This window comes from Phascolarctos cinereus, unplaced genomic scaffold, assembly GCF_003287225.1.
Source record: "Phascolarctos cinereus isolate Bilbo 61053 unplaced genomic scaffold, phaCin_HiC Scaffold_4;HRSCAF=312, whole genome shotgun sequence".
Lineage (NCBI taxonomy): Eukaryota > Metazoa > Chordata > Mammalia > Diprotodontia > Phascolarctidae > Phascolarctos > Phascolarctos cinereus.
In genome coordinates this window covers 153,740,382-153,757,040 of record NW_027555847.1, presented here as the reverse complement: position 1 = coordinate 153,757,040, position 16,659 = coordinate 153,740,382, and the positions used below count along the sequence as shown (strand labels likewise).

The 16,659-nt window shown below is 40.4% G+C and overlaps 1 protein-coding gene across 2 annotated transcripts in view; it reads left to right on the top strand.

Annotated features, from left to right (window-relative positions):
* Positions 1–16,659, top strand: part of FRMD3 (FERM domain containing 3) — a 329,102-nt gene that overhangs the window by 113 nt on the left and 312,330 nt on the right. Inside the window, exon 1 of one of the 2 annotated variants that reach the window (XM_020966942.2) lies at positions 1–222. This exon is cut by the window's left edge and continues 113 nt beyond it. In XM_020966942.2, the coding sequence (XP_020822601.1) occupies positions 76–222 (147 nt within the window). In that variant the 5' untranslated portion in view covers positions 1–75. The remainder of the gene's footprint in view (positions 223–16,659) is intronic. The other variant, XM_020966943.2, reaches the window with a different exon arrangement.

Below are 16,659 nucleotides of genomic sequence, written 5' to 3'. Positions count from 1 at the left end.
CGCTGCCGCTGCTGCTCGGCGGGCAGCCCTCGTGGGTGTCTCCCGGAGGTTTCCCGCTCCCCGGGGCCGCGGTGTATGTTCGCCTCCTGCCACTGTGTGCGGGGAGGCAGGAGGACGATGAAAATGATCCGCTTTCGGAGCTCGAGCATCAGATCGCTCAGCCAGGAGATGACATGTACCATCAGGCTGCTGGACGATTCCGAAATCTCCTGCCAGATCCAGGTGAGGGCGAAGGGAGTGGGGATGGTGGGCGCCGGGCTAAGGGTTAGGCTGGGGAGAAATGGAAAAGGGAAAGAAACGGGGAGGGGGCGATTTCCTTGCTGGAGTTACGCGTCCCCATCCTCGAATGTGGGAGCCATATTCGGGAGACCCAGAGCCAGGGCATTGACTGCCGTGCACGTGGCAGGACCCTGTCTGTCCACCCCGGCCCCTCCGTCCTCCAGTCCCTTGCTATTGACACCCACACGCGCCCTTCCTTCCACAAGCACGGACATCTCTTGCATCCCCCTTCTTCCTTTCCCAGCCAGCCGGGAAGGTGCACTTTCATTCACCCAGGCTCCCTTCTCTCCCCCCCCCCCAGTCCGTCAGCCCCTGCCCTCGTGGGCTTCCCCGCACGCGAGCAGGGGCTAGCGAGCAGCCAGCCTGAGAAATGAGGCATTCCTCCCTCCCCGCCCAGTCTCTCCGGGGTTCTGTGCACTTGAACTTAAGTTCCAGCTCGCTCTTCCCCAGGCTCCCTTGGACGCCCGTGCACCGTGCACCTTGCACCTTGCACTCGTGCCTCGGTCCTCCTGGGCTAGCCCTTCCCAGTCTCCAGCCACGCTCCCTCAGTCGCCCTTGCGGTAGCTTTTACTACTGGGGTGCACGCACAGCGCTGAAGTTTCCCCGGGAGTGGGGAGGGTGTGAGCGCGCCCGCCCGCCCGGGCAGCCCCAGGAGTTCCAGACTTTCCTTCTAGGCTGGGAAGGGTGCGGGGGAGTACGCTGCTTCTGTTGCTAAAAGAGGAGCTGTCACGTCTGGGTGTTTCTGCGAAAGGAGTGTTTGATGCCGCCGCCGAGGAGCCCAGGGAAGCTTGGATGCCGTGGGGTGGGGGTGGGGATAGGGGTGAGAGAAGAAGCTCCGCTTTGCGTAGTTGTGCAGTTAGTTCTTTCTGGCTGAAGTTTGAGAAGAGGCTGTCTCTGGGCCAAGGTGCATTTTTGGCTTATGGCGAATAAGGCCCCATGATGAATGTGTGTGTGTGTGTATGTGTGTGTGTGGGTGTGTGTACACCTCTGCCCAGCCTGACCCTATTTCACTGAGGGTGCCCCAAGAATCCTGCCCTTTCCTAGGCATTATTTGCAGTACCTTTTAAGATTTCCTTCTTGTCGGGGATCTCCCTCTCTCAGTCCTACCCAATGCTAGTGTACACAGCAGGGACTTTGAAAATACAAGACATATTCCATTCAAACCCATTTCTGCTGTGCTGGGCACATACTGAATGAAAGAGCATTCCTCGGTTTACTTGTGGGAAGTGTCTCACTGTTTTGTACCAGAAATAGTGCTTTTGTTTTAAAAAGCATAAAGCATAGTCCAGGTTTAATCTCTGATTCCCCTGCAGGAGTCTGGCTTTCAGTATAATATTCATAAATAATAGTCACCAGCAGAATATGTAGTTTTTTATGGTACCACCAACTCTGCACATAGATGGTTGATAGATATAGCTAGATTAAATTTCTGCATTTTGCTTTAAGTTGTAGAATGGAAGCACATGATTTAAGACAAGGCAGCTGTTGAAGACACAGCTATTTGGGGACTGTTTCTGAAAGAACTGATACAAATTCTCTGCTCTTTTAACCCTCTTTTCTCCTACTCTAATATGAGCTAAAACATTTTTTAAAGGCTGTAAGTCTTCCGTGGCTCAGCTGAATACATCAAGCCCGGCCTGTATTTATACTTCTGCTGTCCTGGGAGCCAACAAAGAATTAAGATTCTCATTGCAGAAGAGTTTGGAAAATGAGGCAATAGAATTTTAGGTCAAAGACAGATGTTTGTTTACAATTTTTTTTTTAGAGTTTCTAGGACTCCTTCCATTTAGGGTGTTACCTTCAGGATATTTTAGAATAATCCCTATTTCAACAGAAGCCTTTTAAAAAGGCTTTAAAAAGCATTAGATCACTTATCCAGATTTGGGTTCAGAAAATCCGGCCATCATATATCTTTGGGACACCTTTCTTGCTCTCAGAAAAGCTTTGTATGGCATATTAAGAAGAATCAAAGTGAATCACAATTATGCTTCAAGATCACAAAATCACAGAAGTGCTCTGAGAATTTCTAATAACCTTGAAGTAGCAGGGGCTGAGAGTCTCTGTCAGAGCGTCAGTCCTTGGAAGTTTCCGTTTTGTTTTAACTAAACAAAGAAAAGGATTTTGTGTTTTTTTCCCCTTTTGATCTGAAGAAGAACAAGTTTCTTATTATTAGAAGGGCTTGGGAGGGTTTAATTTTTTTTAATTTTCTTTTTTTTTCTCTTTCACAGAATCACAGATTTGTAAAACTTTTGTATTTTATACGCTCCTCTCTGAAGGAAGATCCACCTTGATTCTCATCTATAATGGATGAAAATCTCCCCTCTTAAAATCCGCCCCCCCACAACTTTTAGGAAGGGGCAATAACACTGACCTAGGCACCAAAAGACCTGAGTTTGAGAATGCTAGCTGACTCTGTGACCTTGGACAAGTAATTTGACTTTCCCAAATCTCAGTTCCCGAATTTGTAAAATGAGGTGATTGGACATGATATTTGCCAAGAAGATCCCTTCCAGCCTCCTTTAGGATTTTATTCTAGTGTTTAATAAACTCTCAGTATCAAGAACCTCTCACTGCTTTTGCACCTGATGCTGGAGGCTGCCCAGGAACAGCGGGAGATTGCAGACACATGTTACACTACTTACTGTAGTTCACGGTTAAGGAAGTCAGCGTGGCATGGCTATTGCTGAGTTAGCTCTAATGAGTGTGGAAAATTGAATGCCCTGCACAGTGGCGCAGGGAAAGTAATATCCTTGGAATACTCTCTATCTTTTCTGTGTGAGTGAGCCTCCTGGATTTTTAAAAAATGTACAGTTTATTTAAATGAGATCCTATGGATTAGGTACTGGAAGGTGGAGGGAAGAGAGGTGATGAACTGGGAGAAAATAGGGGTGGTGGTGGGTATATAGATAGACCTCAGGTGATCTTCCGGTGAATTATGGAAGGGCACTTTTTTAAAGGAATAATTAAAGATGTTGAAAACTGGTAATACAGGTGGATGAGGTTGGATAGAGAAACTGGAGAGATGATGGTGATGATTTTCTTTTAGACCGTCCTAATGACCTCTTTTCAAGAATGGGTAATTCTTAAAGAATTAACGTTGGTCTAAGGCCCCACTAGGCTGCCCTCCCCACGTCCCCACATTCCTGAAAAGAGCAGTGATTGACCTGAAATCATCCATGAGGGCCCTTAATTGTTTAGTGCATGAAACTTTCAGTCCAATTCAATAACATTTAACACTTCCTCTGTTCAAGGGCCTGGAGGAGGCTGCCAGGATGAATAAGATATAATTCTGGTCCTTGGGAGCTTGGAATTTATAAGTGCCAAGAGGAGGAGCTGACATTTATATGGCACTTGAAGGTTTGGAGAACACTTCTTGTGCAATAATCTCATAAGGGCTTCATAATGACCACAGGAAGTAGTTAGGACAGGTATTATTATGCCTGTTTCACAGATGAAAAAACCGAGGCTGAGAGAGACAAAAAGTGATTTGGCCAGAAAGACCTGGGTTCGGGTTTATCTTATCCCTTCCACCCCCCCTGAGAGCCAGTGACAATGGTCTCTTTACTGTTCCTTTCACAAGACACTTTATCTCCCTACTATGTCTTTTCAGTGACTATAATCCATGCCTGGTACTCTCTGACTCCTGGCTTCCTTCAAGCCTCAGCTAAAATCCCACCTTCTATAGAAAGCCTTTCCTGCCTTCCTTCAGAGGTTATCTATCTCCGGTTTATCCTGTATATATCTTGTATGTATTTAGTTGCTCGAATACTGTCTCCCCCATCAGACTGTAAGTTCCTTGAGGACAGGGACTATCTTGACTTCTTTGTCTCTCCAGCACCTAGTAGGTCCTTTTTATTTGATTGCCTCCCCCCCCCCTTCTTATTCTCCAGAATTAAGTCCTTTGCCGTGGGTCAGGGTTGAATTGCTGGGCCAAAGGTCAAGGAATAGTTTTCTTGGTAGGTCTCTAAATCAGAGCCAGGGAGGGGAAAATGCCAAGTTTTTCCCCTGGGTGCTGTCTTCATGTTCATTCTGGCTCTTCTACTGTTGAGATGTGCAAATTTAGAGACATCTTCATTTCGAATGTTCAGATGGACTGTTTGTGGCCAACCCATGGTTGGTCTGATCAGCCATGGTCTGACACAGCATACCTTGACCCCAATATAATGATGTCATTTTGGTCCTCTTTGAGAATGAAGGACAACAACCATTTAGTACCTGTGTCATCTTGGTGCCTTGTGCCTCAATATCTTCATCTGTAAAATCAAGGGGTTGGACAAGATCGGAAATTCTTAACCTTTTTTTTTGTCATAGAACCCCTTGGGAATTTGGTTAAACCTATGGAGCCCTTCTCAAAATAAACAATAAAATGCATAGGAGTACAAGGGAAACTGATTTAGGTATGCATGTATATGTGTATATATGTATATGTATGTATATATGCCAGGGGTGGGGAGCCTGAGGCCTAGAGGCCACACGTGGCCCTCTGGGTCCTCAAGTGCGGCCCTTTGATTGAATCTAAACTTCACAGAACAAATCTCCTTAATAAAATGATTTGTTCTGTAAAACTTGGACTCAGTCAGAAGGCCACACCTGAGGACCCAGAGGGCCACATGTGGCCCCAAGGCTGCAGGTTCCCCACCCCTGGATATGCACATGTGTGTATGTATACACACACACACACCCACCCCAAAGCCTCCGAAACAGAAATTTCACTGACTCCACGTCAAGAATTTCTTATTTAGGGGGCAGCTAAGTGGTGCAATGGATAGAGTCCTGGAGTCAGGAGGACCTGAGTTCAAATGTGGCTTCAGACACTTGATGCTTACTAGCTCTGTGACCCTAGGCAAGTCACTTAACCCCATTGCCTAGCAAAAAAAAAAAATAAATAAAAATAAAAAAATTTCTTATTTAGAAGATTTCCAAGGTCCCTTCAGCTTTTAGGTCATTGAACTGATGATTTGGCCATGTTTTTGTCTGATCTTTTCATCCAAACACATCACAGATGAGTGTAGGATCAGGAATGCGGTTGGTTTGTTTATTTATTTGTTTAGTTAAAGAGTAGCTTTTAAAAATGCTTATTTTGAAAGGTTTGTTTTTGAAGAGGCACTTTGGCAATGAATAATTTCCAAAAGGAAACACCTTACAGGGCACATTCACCGGGAGGCATCACAGTTAATTACTAGATGGCATGTGTAATCCCAAATACTGTAGTATGTTTTTCACTGGACCCAAAGTGCTGATTCTGTAAACATTTTCCTTTGATTGTGAATATGTAGTCTAAGTGTTGGAAAGAGTCAGCAATTCCTCTAGATTTGTGCAGTGGTGTAACTTCCAGGGGAGCTGGGTGATGCAGTGGATAGAGCCCCGGGCTTGGAGTCAGAAAGACTCCTGTTCCTGAGGTAAAATCCGGCCTCAGACACTTACTAGCTGTGTGACCTTGGAAATCACTTGATCCTGTTTGCCTCAGTTTCCTCATCTGTTAAATGAGCTGGAGAAGGAAATGGCTCTACTCACACTGGTACCATACCTCAGACTCTTATCCCCTCTTTCCTAGATTATTTCAATGGCCTCCTATTTGGTCTTCCTGTCTCAACATTTCCCTCATTTGGTCCTTGACACAGCTGTCAAACTGATTTTCCTTAAACTTCAATCTGATCATGTCACTCCTCTACTCAATCAGTTTCCGTGGCTCCTTATTGACTCTTAGAAAAAAATGCGGACTCCTCTGTTTAGCTTTTAAGTCTCTATATAACCTACCTTCAAGCTTTAGACTCACTATATATTAATTTCTGTCTAGACTGCTTTCTGAGATCCAATCAAACTGGCTTGTTTTCGTGCTATGATACCTCATCTCCCATCCTTATGGCTCAGAATGACCTCCTTCCTCAACTCAGTCTCAGAATCTTTGTCTTCCTTCAGAATCATCTTGATCATTACCTTCTAAATGGTTCCATATCTTATCCGAGTCTGAAACTTATCTGAAAATGCCTCCCCTCTGAAACGATTTTATATTTATTTGGTAATACTTATGTATGAGATATATTATATTACATATAAGTAAATATATACTTACATACTTGTATACTTATATCATATATATTCTTATATGCTTGTCACCCCTATTAGGATGTAAGCCCCTTGAAAGCAGGGACTGTTTTCTTCTTTGTACCTAGCTCAGGACCTGGTACATAGTAGGTTCATTAAATGCTTTTGATTGATTGATAGACTAGGAAACAAGACTATATTAGGAGGACTGAAGAGGGAATAATGAATGGTAAATAACTATGTCCTCCCACTTGAGGTCTCCTACTTGGTTTTCCATGTCTGCTATGGGCATTGCCTAGGGATTTGGATTTTTAGTTGAATAGGAAACTTAGCATAGTAACTTAAATGGCATTACAGCTACCCAGTAAATATTTTATTGATTATTTAAGTAAATTTTGACAGACAATAGGAGTTTTTAGCTTATCTCTTTAGTTGTGGATAATGGGAGTAGGCTGGGGTAACAAAAAAGTCAGGAGACTTGGGTCTTCTGATGGTCCAAATGCCAACTAGGTGTTGCCTGTGGTAAATCATTTTGAGTCTGGGTCTCTGTCAGTTTCCATATCTTTAGAATGAAAGGGTAGGATGAGTTAATCTCTAAGGTGCATTCTAGTTCTAAAATTCTGTGTGTGTGTGTGTGTGTGTCTAAGTTCCCATGAGATTTATTTTGGTTTTTTGGGTCTCCTTCTATGATTTACTGATACCGAGAATTACTTGTGAGAAAACTCCCTCCAGTAATGCAGTTTGACACAGTGCTCCTTAACTTAGGTTTATAAAATTGCCTGGGGGCACTTTGAGATTAAGTGGCTTGCCCAGGGTTGCTGAGCCAATATGTGTCAAAAGTGTTAGAACTTGAACCCAGCTTTTCCTTACTGTGAGGTCAGCTCTCTATCTCTCATGCCATACCATCTGAGTTCAGCTTTGGCCTCAGATACTTACTGTGTTACCTTGGGCAAGTCACTTAACCTTTGTTTGCCTTAATCCATTGGAGAAGGAAATGGCAAACTACTTCAGTGTTTTTGCTAAGAAAACTCTTGGACAGAATGGTCTGTGAAGAGTCGGACACAACTGAACAACTTAATAAATGTTTGTTAAATTGAATTGGTTCTATGATAGCTAACTCTAAGCCTTGAGTATTCCTCTCATTTTCAGAAATCCCTTCTGAACTTAATTCCTTCTTATGTTCCCATTATCATTGAAGGATTAAAAAAAACAAACAAACCAAAAAACAGGAACTACCATGTAGACTAAATCATGTTTCAACATCAGTGTTATAATAACAAGTCTCTGCATAGTAGAGAAAGCAGATATCCAAGCCATGGCCAATGCATTATCTATTTATTTTAAACATTCCAGGATAAACAAAAATAAATTTGAACAATTTCTTGGCAGTTTGCTGTTTTGGGATTTAACCTGTATTTTTAAAGTATTAATTCAGCCCTCAAGTGGGCTAAGAGACAGCTGGAATACTTTTCTTCAAGTTATTCAACAAGAATGTTTGTTCAGAGCACAGTATTAATTCATTACCTTGTCATAGATCGTTGGTCTAGACCTGGAGGTCATATCCTCAAACTCCTTTATTTCACAAATGAGGAATCTAGGGCCCTGACAGGTCATTTAAGGGCTAGCTAACATAACTGATGTGAACCTTGGTCCTTTGACTACAAAGTCAGTGCCCATTCTGCTAAAAGAGGAAACCAAAGGTCCTTGGCTCCTTCTCTCATCTAACTAATTATTTAATGGAAGGTGCTTTAGGCAAATACATGGAAATGTGGCCACATACTAATCTTAGAAATAGTTAGAAAACCCTCTATTACAGCTGATAAAAATCCCACTTGTGGAATTTTATATAGATCCAATTTATATTCACAAACACTCCATTTCTTCCTGTAACAACTCATTCAATTGGTCCCCTTATTATTGCTTCATGTTGTGATTTGTGATTTCATCTTTGTGGGTACCCGTTGTAAGTGAAGAAGGGCATAATTCCTCCATGTCTTAATGAGTTGAGATAGATGAACTCATGTCTTAGTAGGAACTCTGCCAATGAGTCTCTTTGAGCTTACTTAGGCTGATCTTGAGGCGAGAAGCAAACAGTTCATGGCCAAAGACATCCTTGAACCCCTCATTGCTTGATAAAAGCCTATTAGTGCTTGCCCTTGGCTGGCATTGACTTGGTGTGGTTGTACCATGATGAACAATGGCATAAGACTTGGTGAAAGCCCTGTTATTGGGTTGAGAAAATATGAGCACCTGATGGGATTCCACAGAATATGATGAAAACTGAACAGGAAGTGACCGTATGGGAGAGATGTGGTCCATTAAATATCTTAAGAGCTGTCACCTACTTGATGAAGGTTTAGTTCTCATTTCTGTGAGGTCTCAGCCATCAGCTGGTGGCTTCATGGAGAGGCCATGTGATAATAACAGAATGAGAACTCAACTATTAATCAGTGGATCTGGGTTCTAGTTCTGGTCCTGCCAACTAATTAGCGATTCAACCCTGAGAAAGTGACTTAACTTCCCTAGGTCTCAGTTTTATCACTTGTAAAATGAAGAGATTGACCTAAAATGGCCTCTGATATCCATTTTAGCTGTAGATGTACAATCTTTTAAAAAATTAATTTATTTTAATTGATCAACAATCACTTCCATAAGCTTTTGGGTTTTAAATTTTTCTCCGCCTCCCTCCTTGCCTCTCTCCCCAAGATGGCATGCAATCTAATATAGGCTATACATATACATTCCTATTAAATATATTTTCACATTAGTGATGTTGTGAGGAAGAATTAGAACCAATAGGAGGAACCACAAGAAAGAGAAAACAAAACAGAAGAAAAAAAATAGCAAATAGTATATTTCAATCTGCATTCAAACTCCATAGTTCTTTCTTTGGATGTGGATAACATTTTCCTAGATGTACAGTCTTAAAACAGGAGTTTTCAACCTGGAGTCTGTGAATTTATCTTTTAAAAATATTTTGATAACTGTATTTCTTTTTTAAAATAATTTTTGTTGATGATTTTTGTTTCTTAGATCACCATAGTATCCCATGTATTCTTTCCCTTCTTCTGGAGCCATCTCATATGACAAATAACATTTTTTTTAAAGAGGGGAAAAAGAGACAATGCAGCTGCTTGATACGTTGAGAAAGTCTCAAAACACGTGCAATGTATAAAACCTATGGAACTCCCACCTAGACAAAAGGGTGGTTTAGGGGTATGCTCTCATATCTCTTCATTCAAATCATGTTTGATATTTATAATTTTATTACATTTGCTTTTGATTTTTTGATGTGTCATTGTTCTTTCCATTTACATTGTAGTAGTTGATGTATATGTTGTTTTCTTCCTTCTGCTTACATTGTCTATATCAGCTTATATAGATCTTTCCATGTTTCTAATAACTGTATTTCAATATAATTGATTACCTTTGTACTCCCTACATCCAGCTAGGTGTTGCAGTAGAGTGCTGAATCTGGAGTCAGGAAGACTTAAGTTCGAATCTAGCCCCAGGCACTGACTAGCAGTGTGACCATGGGCATGTTTATTAACCTTTGTCTGCCTCAGTTTCCTCATCTATAGAATGGGGTTAATAATGCCATCTACCTCCAAGGATTTTTGTAAGGATAAAATGAGATAATATTTGTAAAGTGCTTTATATACTTTAAAGCACTATGTAAATGCTAGCCATTATTATTATTAATAAATGCACTTAAAAACATTATTCTGAGATGGAAGGAAACGGACATTTATCAGGCGCCTAAGTAATGTGCCAGGCATTGTGCTAAGTTCTTTACACATATTATTTCATTTGATAGAAGGGGTCCATAAGCTTTACCACTCTGCCAAAGAGCGATCCATGACACAATGTGGGATCCATTGGTTAAGTATCTCTTTCTTTGATGAATCTCTAAAGTCTCTTGCAATTTCAAAATTCTGTGATTCTATATCAAACATATCCATACCAAAGAAGCAAATCATGAGAGATGGTTACTTTCCAGATTGACTTCAGTTAGTTTAGGATCTTTATCTCTTGACTTCTTCTGGATATGGTAATGATAATTTTGCAGAGAGGCTGAGCTGAACTATTTCTGCTTTTTTTATTAGGTCTACCTAGTTTGGATGACATTGCCTGGGTGATTACTAGTTGCAGTGACTTTCAGAAGAAATGCATTTTGGGCCTCTAAGCTTTCATGTGGCATTAGCTGAAATGCTGCCAAACTCATTCAAAGCATTGAGCATGTCCATGTGGAATATTCATTTGGTCCTCTTTGTCTCAGTAACACATACATAGCTACGTATATACACATATACATAATCTAACATTAACATGCAAATGGAATATGCCCGTTGTGAATGCTGCAAGAAGCATCAGATATTATTTTTCTGTTGAACCGGAACAGAAGACACAATTTGTTCAGCTAGAATAAAGTGAGAAAGATATAGAAAGCTGATTGTCAAGTTAAGCCCCATTTGATTCAACTCAATTCCAGCCAATAAACATTTATCAGATATCTATAATGTCCAAGATATTGTTCACGAAGATAACTAAGGTGGGGTCCTAGCCCTTCATCTAGCAATTTGTACAAGTACCAATTAAGCAGCTACTAAATTCAAGTCCTGGGGCAGCTAGGTGGCATGGTGGATAGCGTGCCAGGCCAGGAGTCAGGAAGACTCTTCTTGGCCTCAGACATTTACTGACATGTGACCCTGGGCAAATCACTTTATCCTGTTTGCCTCAGTTTCCTCATCTATCAGATGAGTTAGAGAAGGAAATGGCAAGCCACTCTGGTATCTTTCCCAAGAAAACTCTAAATGGGGTCGTGAAGAGTTGGACGTGACTGAAAAACAGCAAATATTCATGTCCTTGGAGAATCAGTCAGTCAGTAAGCATTCATTGAGTGCTTACCATGTACTTGGAATTCTACAAAAGAGGGGCAAAAACACGGAGCACACATTCTAATGGGGAGACAACATGCAAAAAACCATGTCTATCTCTTTCTCTTTCTCTCTCTCTCTCTCTCTCTCACACACACACACACACACACACACACACACACACACACACACACGATATATACAGAAAAGATGGAAGATCATCCCAAAGAGAAGGCACTAGCAATAGGGGAGACCAGGAAAGGACTCTTACAGGAGGTGGTATTTGAGCTGAGAATTGAAGGAAGCCAGGGAAGCCAGGAGGCAGAAGTGAGAAGGGAGAGAATTTTCACAGCCAGTGAAAAGGTATGAGTCAGTCAGTGGAGTGTCATGAGCTAGGAGGCACAAGACAACCAGTCACTGGATCATAGGGTATGGGAGGGAGGGAGTAAAGTGTAAGAAGACTTGAAAAGTGTGGGCGGGTCATGTTGTCAAGGGTTTTAAATGCCAAATAGAGCAAAAAGACAAAATAAAAAGTCTTGAGTCCCTTCCTCAAGGAGTTTCCATTTTTCTGGGGGTGGGATCCAACTTGTAAGAAGATGACTATATAACACTAGGAGACTGGAAGTGTGGCTTTGACTTACCACCAAGTCACTGTGTTACTTTGGGCAAGGGATTCTGGGAGAGCTTAAAAAGTGATTCTGAGTACAGTTTTAGAACTAGTCAAGTGGAGAATCTAATGTGTTTTTCATGCAGTGAATGGTAGGCTGATGAATGGTTGCTCCACCCTCAATGACCGAGTGCAAAATGCGATTTGTCCTCAAAGGTATCAAAAAAAAATATTATTTTGGTCAGTAGCCATTAAGGACAGGTTTTGCAAATGTGGATGTGAAACTGTTAAGCCTTCTGCATCAAGAATATGAGGGCATTGGTTTTAAGGCTTCTGGGTTGGAAGGAATGGAGAGCTGTCAGATTCTTATGGAGGCATCTGTTTCCCAAGTGCTTTTCTGGCATGGATAGATAGATGATTTGGAGAACTTCTGATAGGTGCCAATGAGGTGCTGCTCATGGGGACAAATAGAGCATTGGTGTAGTTACCCCTTCCAATGACACAGACTGCTTGGGGTCGATGGTCTTTGTGAGTTGTTTTGGCTGAAAAAATTCACAGAATCTCTGAGTTGGGAGGAACCTTAGAGGCCATTTCATCTTATCCACACCCAAATAAGCATCCTTTCTCTAACCTCCCCCAGAAAGTGACCATCCAGAATCTGCTCGAAAACTTTCAGTCAGAAGGAGCCCCATTGCTTCCTGAGGAAGGCTGTTTGACTTTTGGATACCTCTAATTGTATTTTGTAAAAAGTTTTTTCTTACATCAGGGTAAATAAAGTCTGCCTTTCTGCAAATTATACCAGTACGTCCTAGCTCTGTTTGGGGCCAGGCAAATCAAGTCTAGTGCTCCTTCTATAGGATAGCACTTTATTTTTTATTTTTTTTTAAGGCATTTGGGGTTAAGTGACTTGCCCAGGGTCACAAAGCTAGTAAGTGTCAAGTATTTGATCTGAGGCCAAATTTGAACTCAGATCCTCCTGACTTCAGGGCTGGTGCACTTTGAATACTTGAAGTCAGATACCATGTTCTGGCTGTCTTAAATTTTCTCTTCCTGTTAACCTCAGCCCAACCTTTAGTTAAGGGTTTTGTAACAATTACTGTGTCTTGAATCCCTTGGCAGTCTGGTGAAGTCTATGCAACACTTCTCAGAAGGATGTTTTTAAACGCATATGATAAAATGCATATTAGTAACAAGAAAACCAATTATTTTGAAATACAGTTAGCAAAAAAAAAAATTATGGACCCACAGTTAAGAGCTACTATTTCAGTGTGGCTAGCCTTCTGGTCATGAACCTGGTCACGTTGGTCCTCAGACACTTAATCTGTTGCTGGGTCCGTACTTGAAGTCTTTCCAGTGAGTTAAGACCTTGTGCCCGACTGTCATAGCCTTTGAAATACTGTGGTCACTATGGGAGGACTTTAAGAGAGGAATGAGAGGCAGTATAGGGTAATGGGTATAAGAATGGCTTGGAGTCACCTTGAGAGCCAGGACTACCTGAATTTGAATGGTCCTCAGCAAGTCATTTTACCTCTGGACCTCAGTTTCCTCATCTATAAAATAATGGGGTTGGACTCAGTGACTTCTAAGGTGTCTTTCAGTTCAAGATCTGTGATCCTAAGAATGGGAGAAAAATGCCCTTGCCCCAAATTGAAAGATGGCTGTTTTATAATTGAATATTGCCAGTGATAGAAAATTTTATGGAATTATGAATGAAAAAGGAGGAAAATTAGGGGCTGAGTTGCAGTTCATGCTTATAGTGACACATTTCCTAGTCTTAGATTGGCTTTTTAAGCTAGTGTGAGATTGTCTTCTTCCATGACAACTTAGCAGCAATAGAGGGAAATTCTGGCCACATTACTGAGAAACAAGGTAATGTGCTAACTGGAGTGGACCAACTTGGCAGTCACCTAGAGTGATGGTCATCTGTTTTCATTTGCAGAAGTTACTTTGCCTCCAGACCATGTCACACAGCCCTAAACAAATGTGAGGTTTTGAATTATTTGTTTCTAGTCAACCTTCCCCATGAGGAATAAGAAAAATGGAGGGAGATTTCCAGAAAGATGCAGTTTATAATGATCAGAAAACTTAAAAAAATTTTTAAGTAGATTTTTTTTGAAGGGTGACAGCTTTGTAAGAATCCTGCCAAATAATCCTTTACTATTACATGTCAGTTTGGAGCACTTTTAATATTTTAGAACAAGAATGGCTACTATACTTGCCAGGGGATGGTGTACAGAACTGCTCACCCCACATATGCCAGTTTTGGTCTCAGTTTGAATGCTAATAACAATTTACATTTGCAGCTAAGTACCACTTAGTAGGATTAATGAATCCTCTGAAATGGATGCATTATTCAGATTTTCACTGCATAATGCCATTGGGCTGGAACCAGACTGTTTTATGCAATTATAACTTCAAATAGTGCTAATTTGAATGCTTGCCCCATCAGGGAATTAATTTTCAGAACCTTACATAATCTTTTCATTTGAGCCTCATAACAACAACCCTATGAGACAAGTGTTGCAGATATTATGATCACCATTTTACAGATGAGAAAACTGAGGCTTGGAGAGGTTATGTTACTTGCCCAGATTTAGAAAATAATGGAGTGGGATTTGAATGCAGGTATTCCTGACTTTAAGCTCTGCACTTCCATCTCCTATATAGCTAATAGACAGCTAGAACCATCCAACTCTCCTCCTGTCTTCTCTCTCCTTCTCCCTCCAACCACCCGAATTTTTTTCTTATAAACTTGTATTGAAGAATTGAGCTTAGGTGGCCTGGCTGTACTGTTCTAAACTTTGAACATATCCAATTGTGGACTTACATATACGCACACACACATGTAAACATATTATATATACATACACATAAATATATACATATACATATATATATACATGTCTTTATATCATACACATGAATATAAGTATGTGTGTATATATGTATATATTTAAATGTTTCTCTCTCTCTCTCTCTCTCTCTCTCTCTCTCTCTCTCTCACTCTCTCTCACTTACTCTCTCTCTCTCAACTCTTGTTCTTCTCCCTCATGATCCATTTGGGAAGAACACCCAGAAATGGCCATAGGGATTAATGGTTGGCAGAGCAGGAAGGAATCCTAATAATAATCATCCAGTCCAGGGGTCAGCAAACTATATATAGCCTGAGGGTCAAATCTACCAGACACTTGTTTTTATACTGCCCATGAGCTAAAAATGGTTTTTATATTTATAAATACAATAAAACTTTATTGCCAATGGAGAGTGTATAGTAATATAGAATCTGCCCTCAAGGAATTTTCTAAGACAGCATGGCCCAATGTCACCTGAGGACTACCTATATTAACATGCAAACGTAAGTAATCATATCACTTGCAGCTTTGTAAATTATAATACCATAATGATAGGGATAACCCATGCTATGGCTCTTTATGGTCTATTACTTCCCCGCGAGTCCTTTTTAATTTCTTTGTATCTCAGCTTCCTTATGTATCGGATGTGAGAATAATTTTGTGTTTTTACTTAGGTTCTAGGCATATTATGAAGATTAATGAAAGGAAAATAAAGTACAGTGAACACCTCTGTAGGCATTTGCAATTATTAGCAGGTGAAATGACCAAAATTTATAATGGAGTTTCATCTGAAATTATAAATATATATGTTTATATACACATATGTACACAAATAACATATATACCTCAATGTAACACACATATATATCTGTTAAAGAGTAGAAATGTTAATTAGCAATAGCATCAGATGATTATCAAAATAATGAGTCCTTTATATAGTAAAAGATAGCTATTTATTAGATTAAGACTCTAATGCTTGATTAGATGTTTCGATACAGGCATTGGCTAACCCTAGTTCCCTGATAGTGACAATGTGAAATATTTTAAATTCAGACACATTTTTATTTACTCATAAACTGAGATGTGATGAAGGTTAAAATGTTGCTTAAAATCAATGAAAGATTAACCTTTGTAGTAAGGTGTCAACAGAATAAGGTAATGGGTTTGTTCACTTCACTATGCATCAGTCAGTTCATGTAAGTCTTACCAGGTTTTCTGAAATCAAGCTGCTTGTCTTTTCTTACAATAATATTCCATTATAGTCACATACCATATATTTAGCCATTCCCCAGTTGATGGGCATCCCTTTGATTTCCAATTCTTAGCCACCCCAAAAAGAGTTGCTATAAATATTTTTGTACAAATAGGTCTTTTTCCTCTTTTTTGGATGTCTTTGGGATATAGACCTAGCAGAGATATTGCTAGATCAAAGGGTATGCACATTTTATAGGCCTTTGGGCATAGTTCCAAATTGCTCTCCGGAATGGTTAGATCACTAAATCCACCAATAGTGTGTTAGTGTCCCAGTTTTCCCACATTCCCTCCAAAATCCAACATTTTCCTTTTTTGTCATATTAGCAAATCTAATATCTCTAATTTTCTTGAAGAGATCTTTTGTCTTTCCTTTTCTATTGTCTTCTTCTATCTCTTTGCATTGTTTATTTAAGAAAACCTTCAATCGGTTATCTGTATATCTCTCAATATATTTCTCTTTTGACTTGTCTGGATAATGTGTGGGGGGGAAGGAGTTTACTTTTTTTACAGCCTGCATTTTTCAATTTCAAGAAGTTAGTTGAACAAATGGAAGAGGCACGTGGTATCAATAGATTGGCCAACTCAGTTTTCAAAATAGTTTGCCCTATAATATTTGAGAATAACTACCGGACAAATATTAGCAGTATTTAATAACGCAGTCTTTTCACTAAGATGGATAAAGAAGGGAAATGAACCATGATGTTTTGTGGAGTTTCTAGGAGGTTAAGAAGCCAATTATATCTCA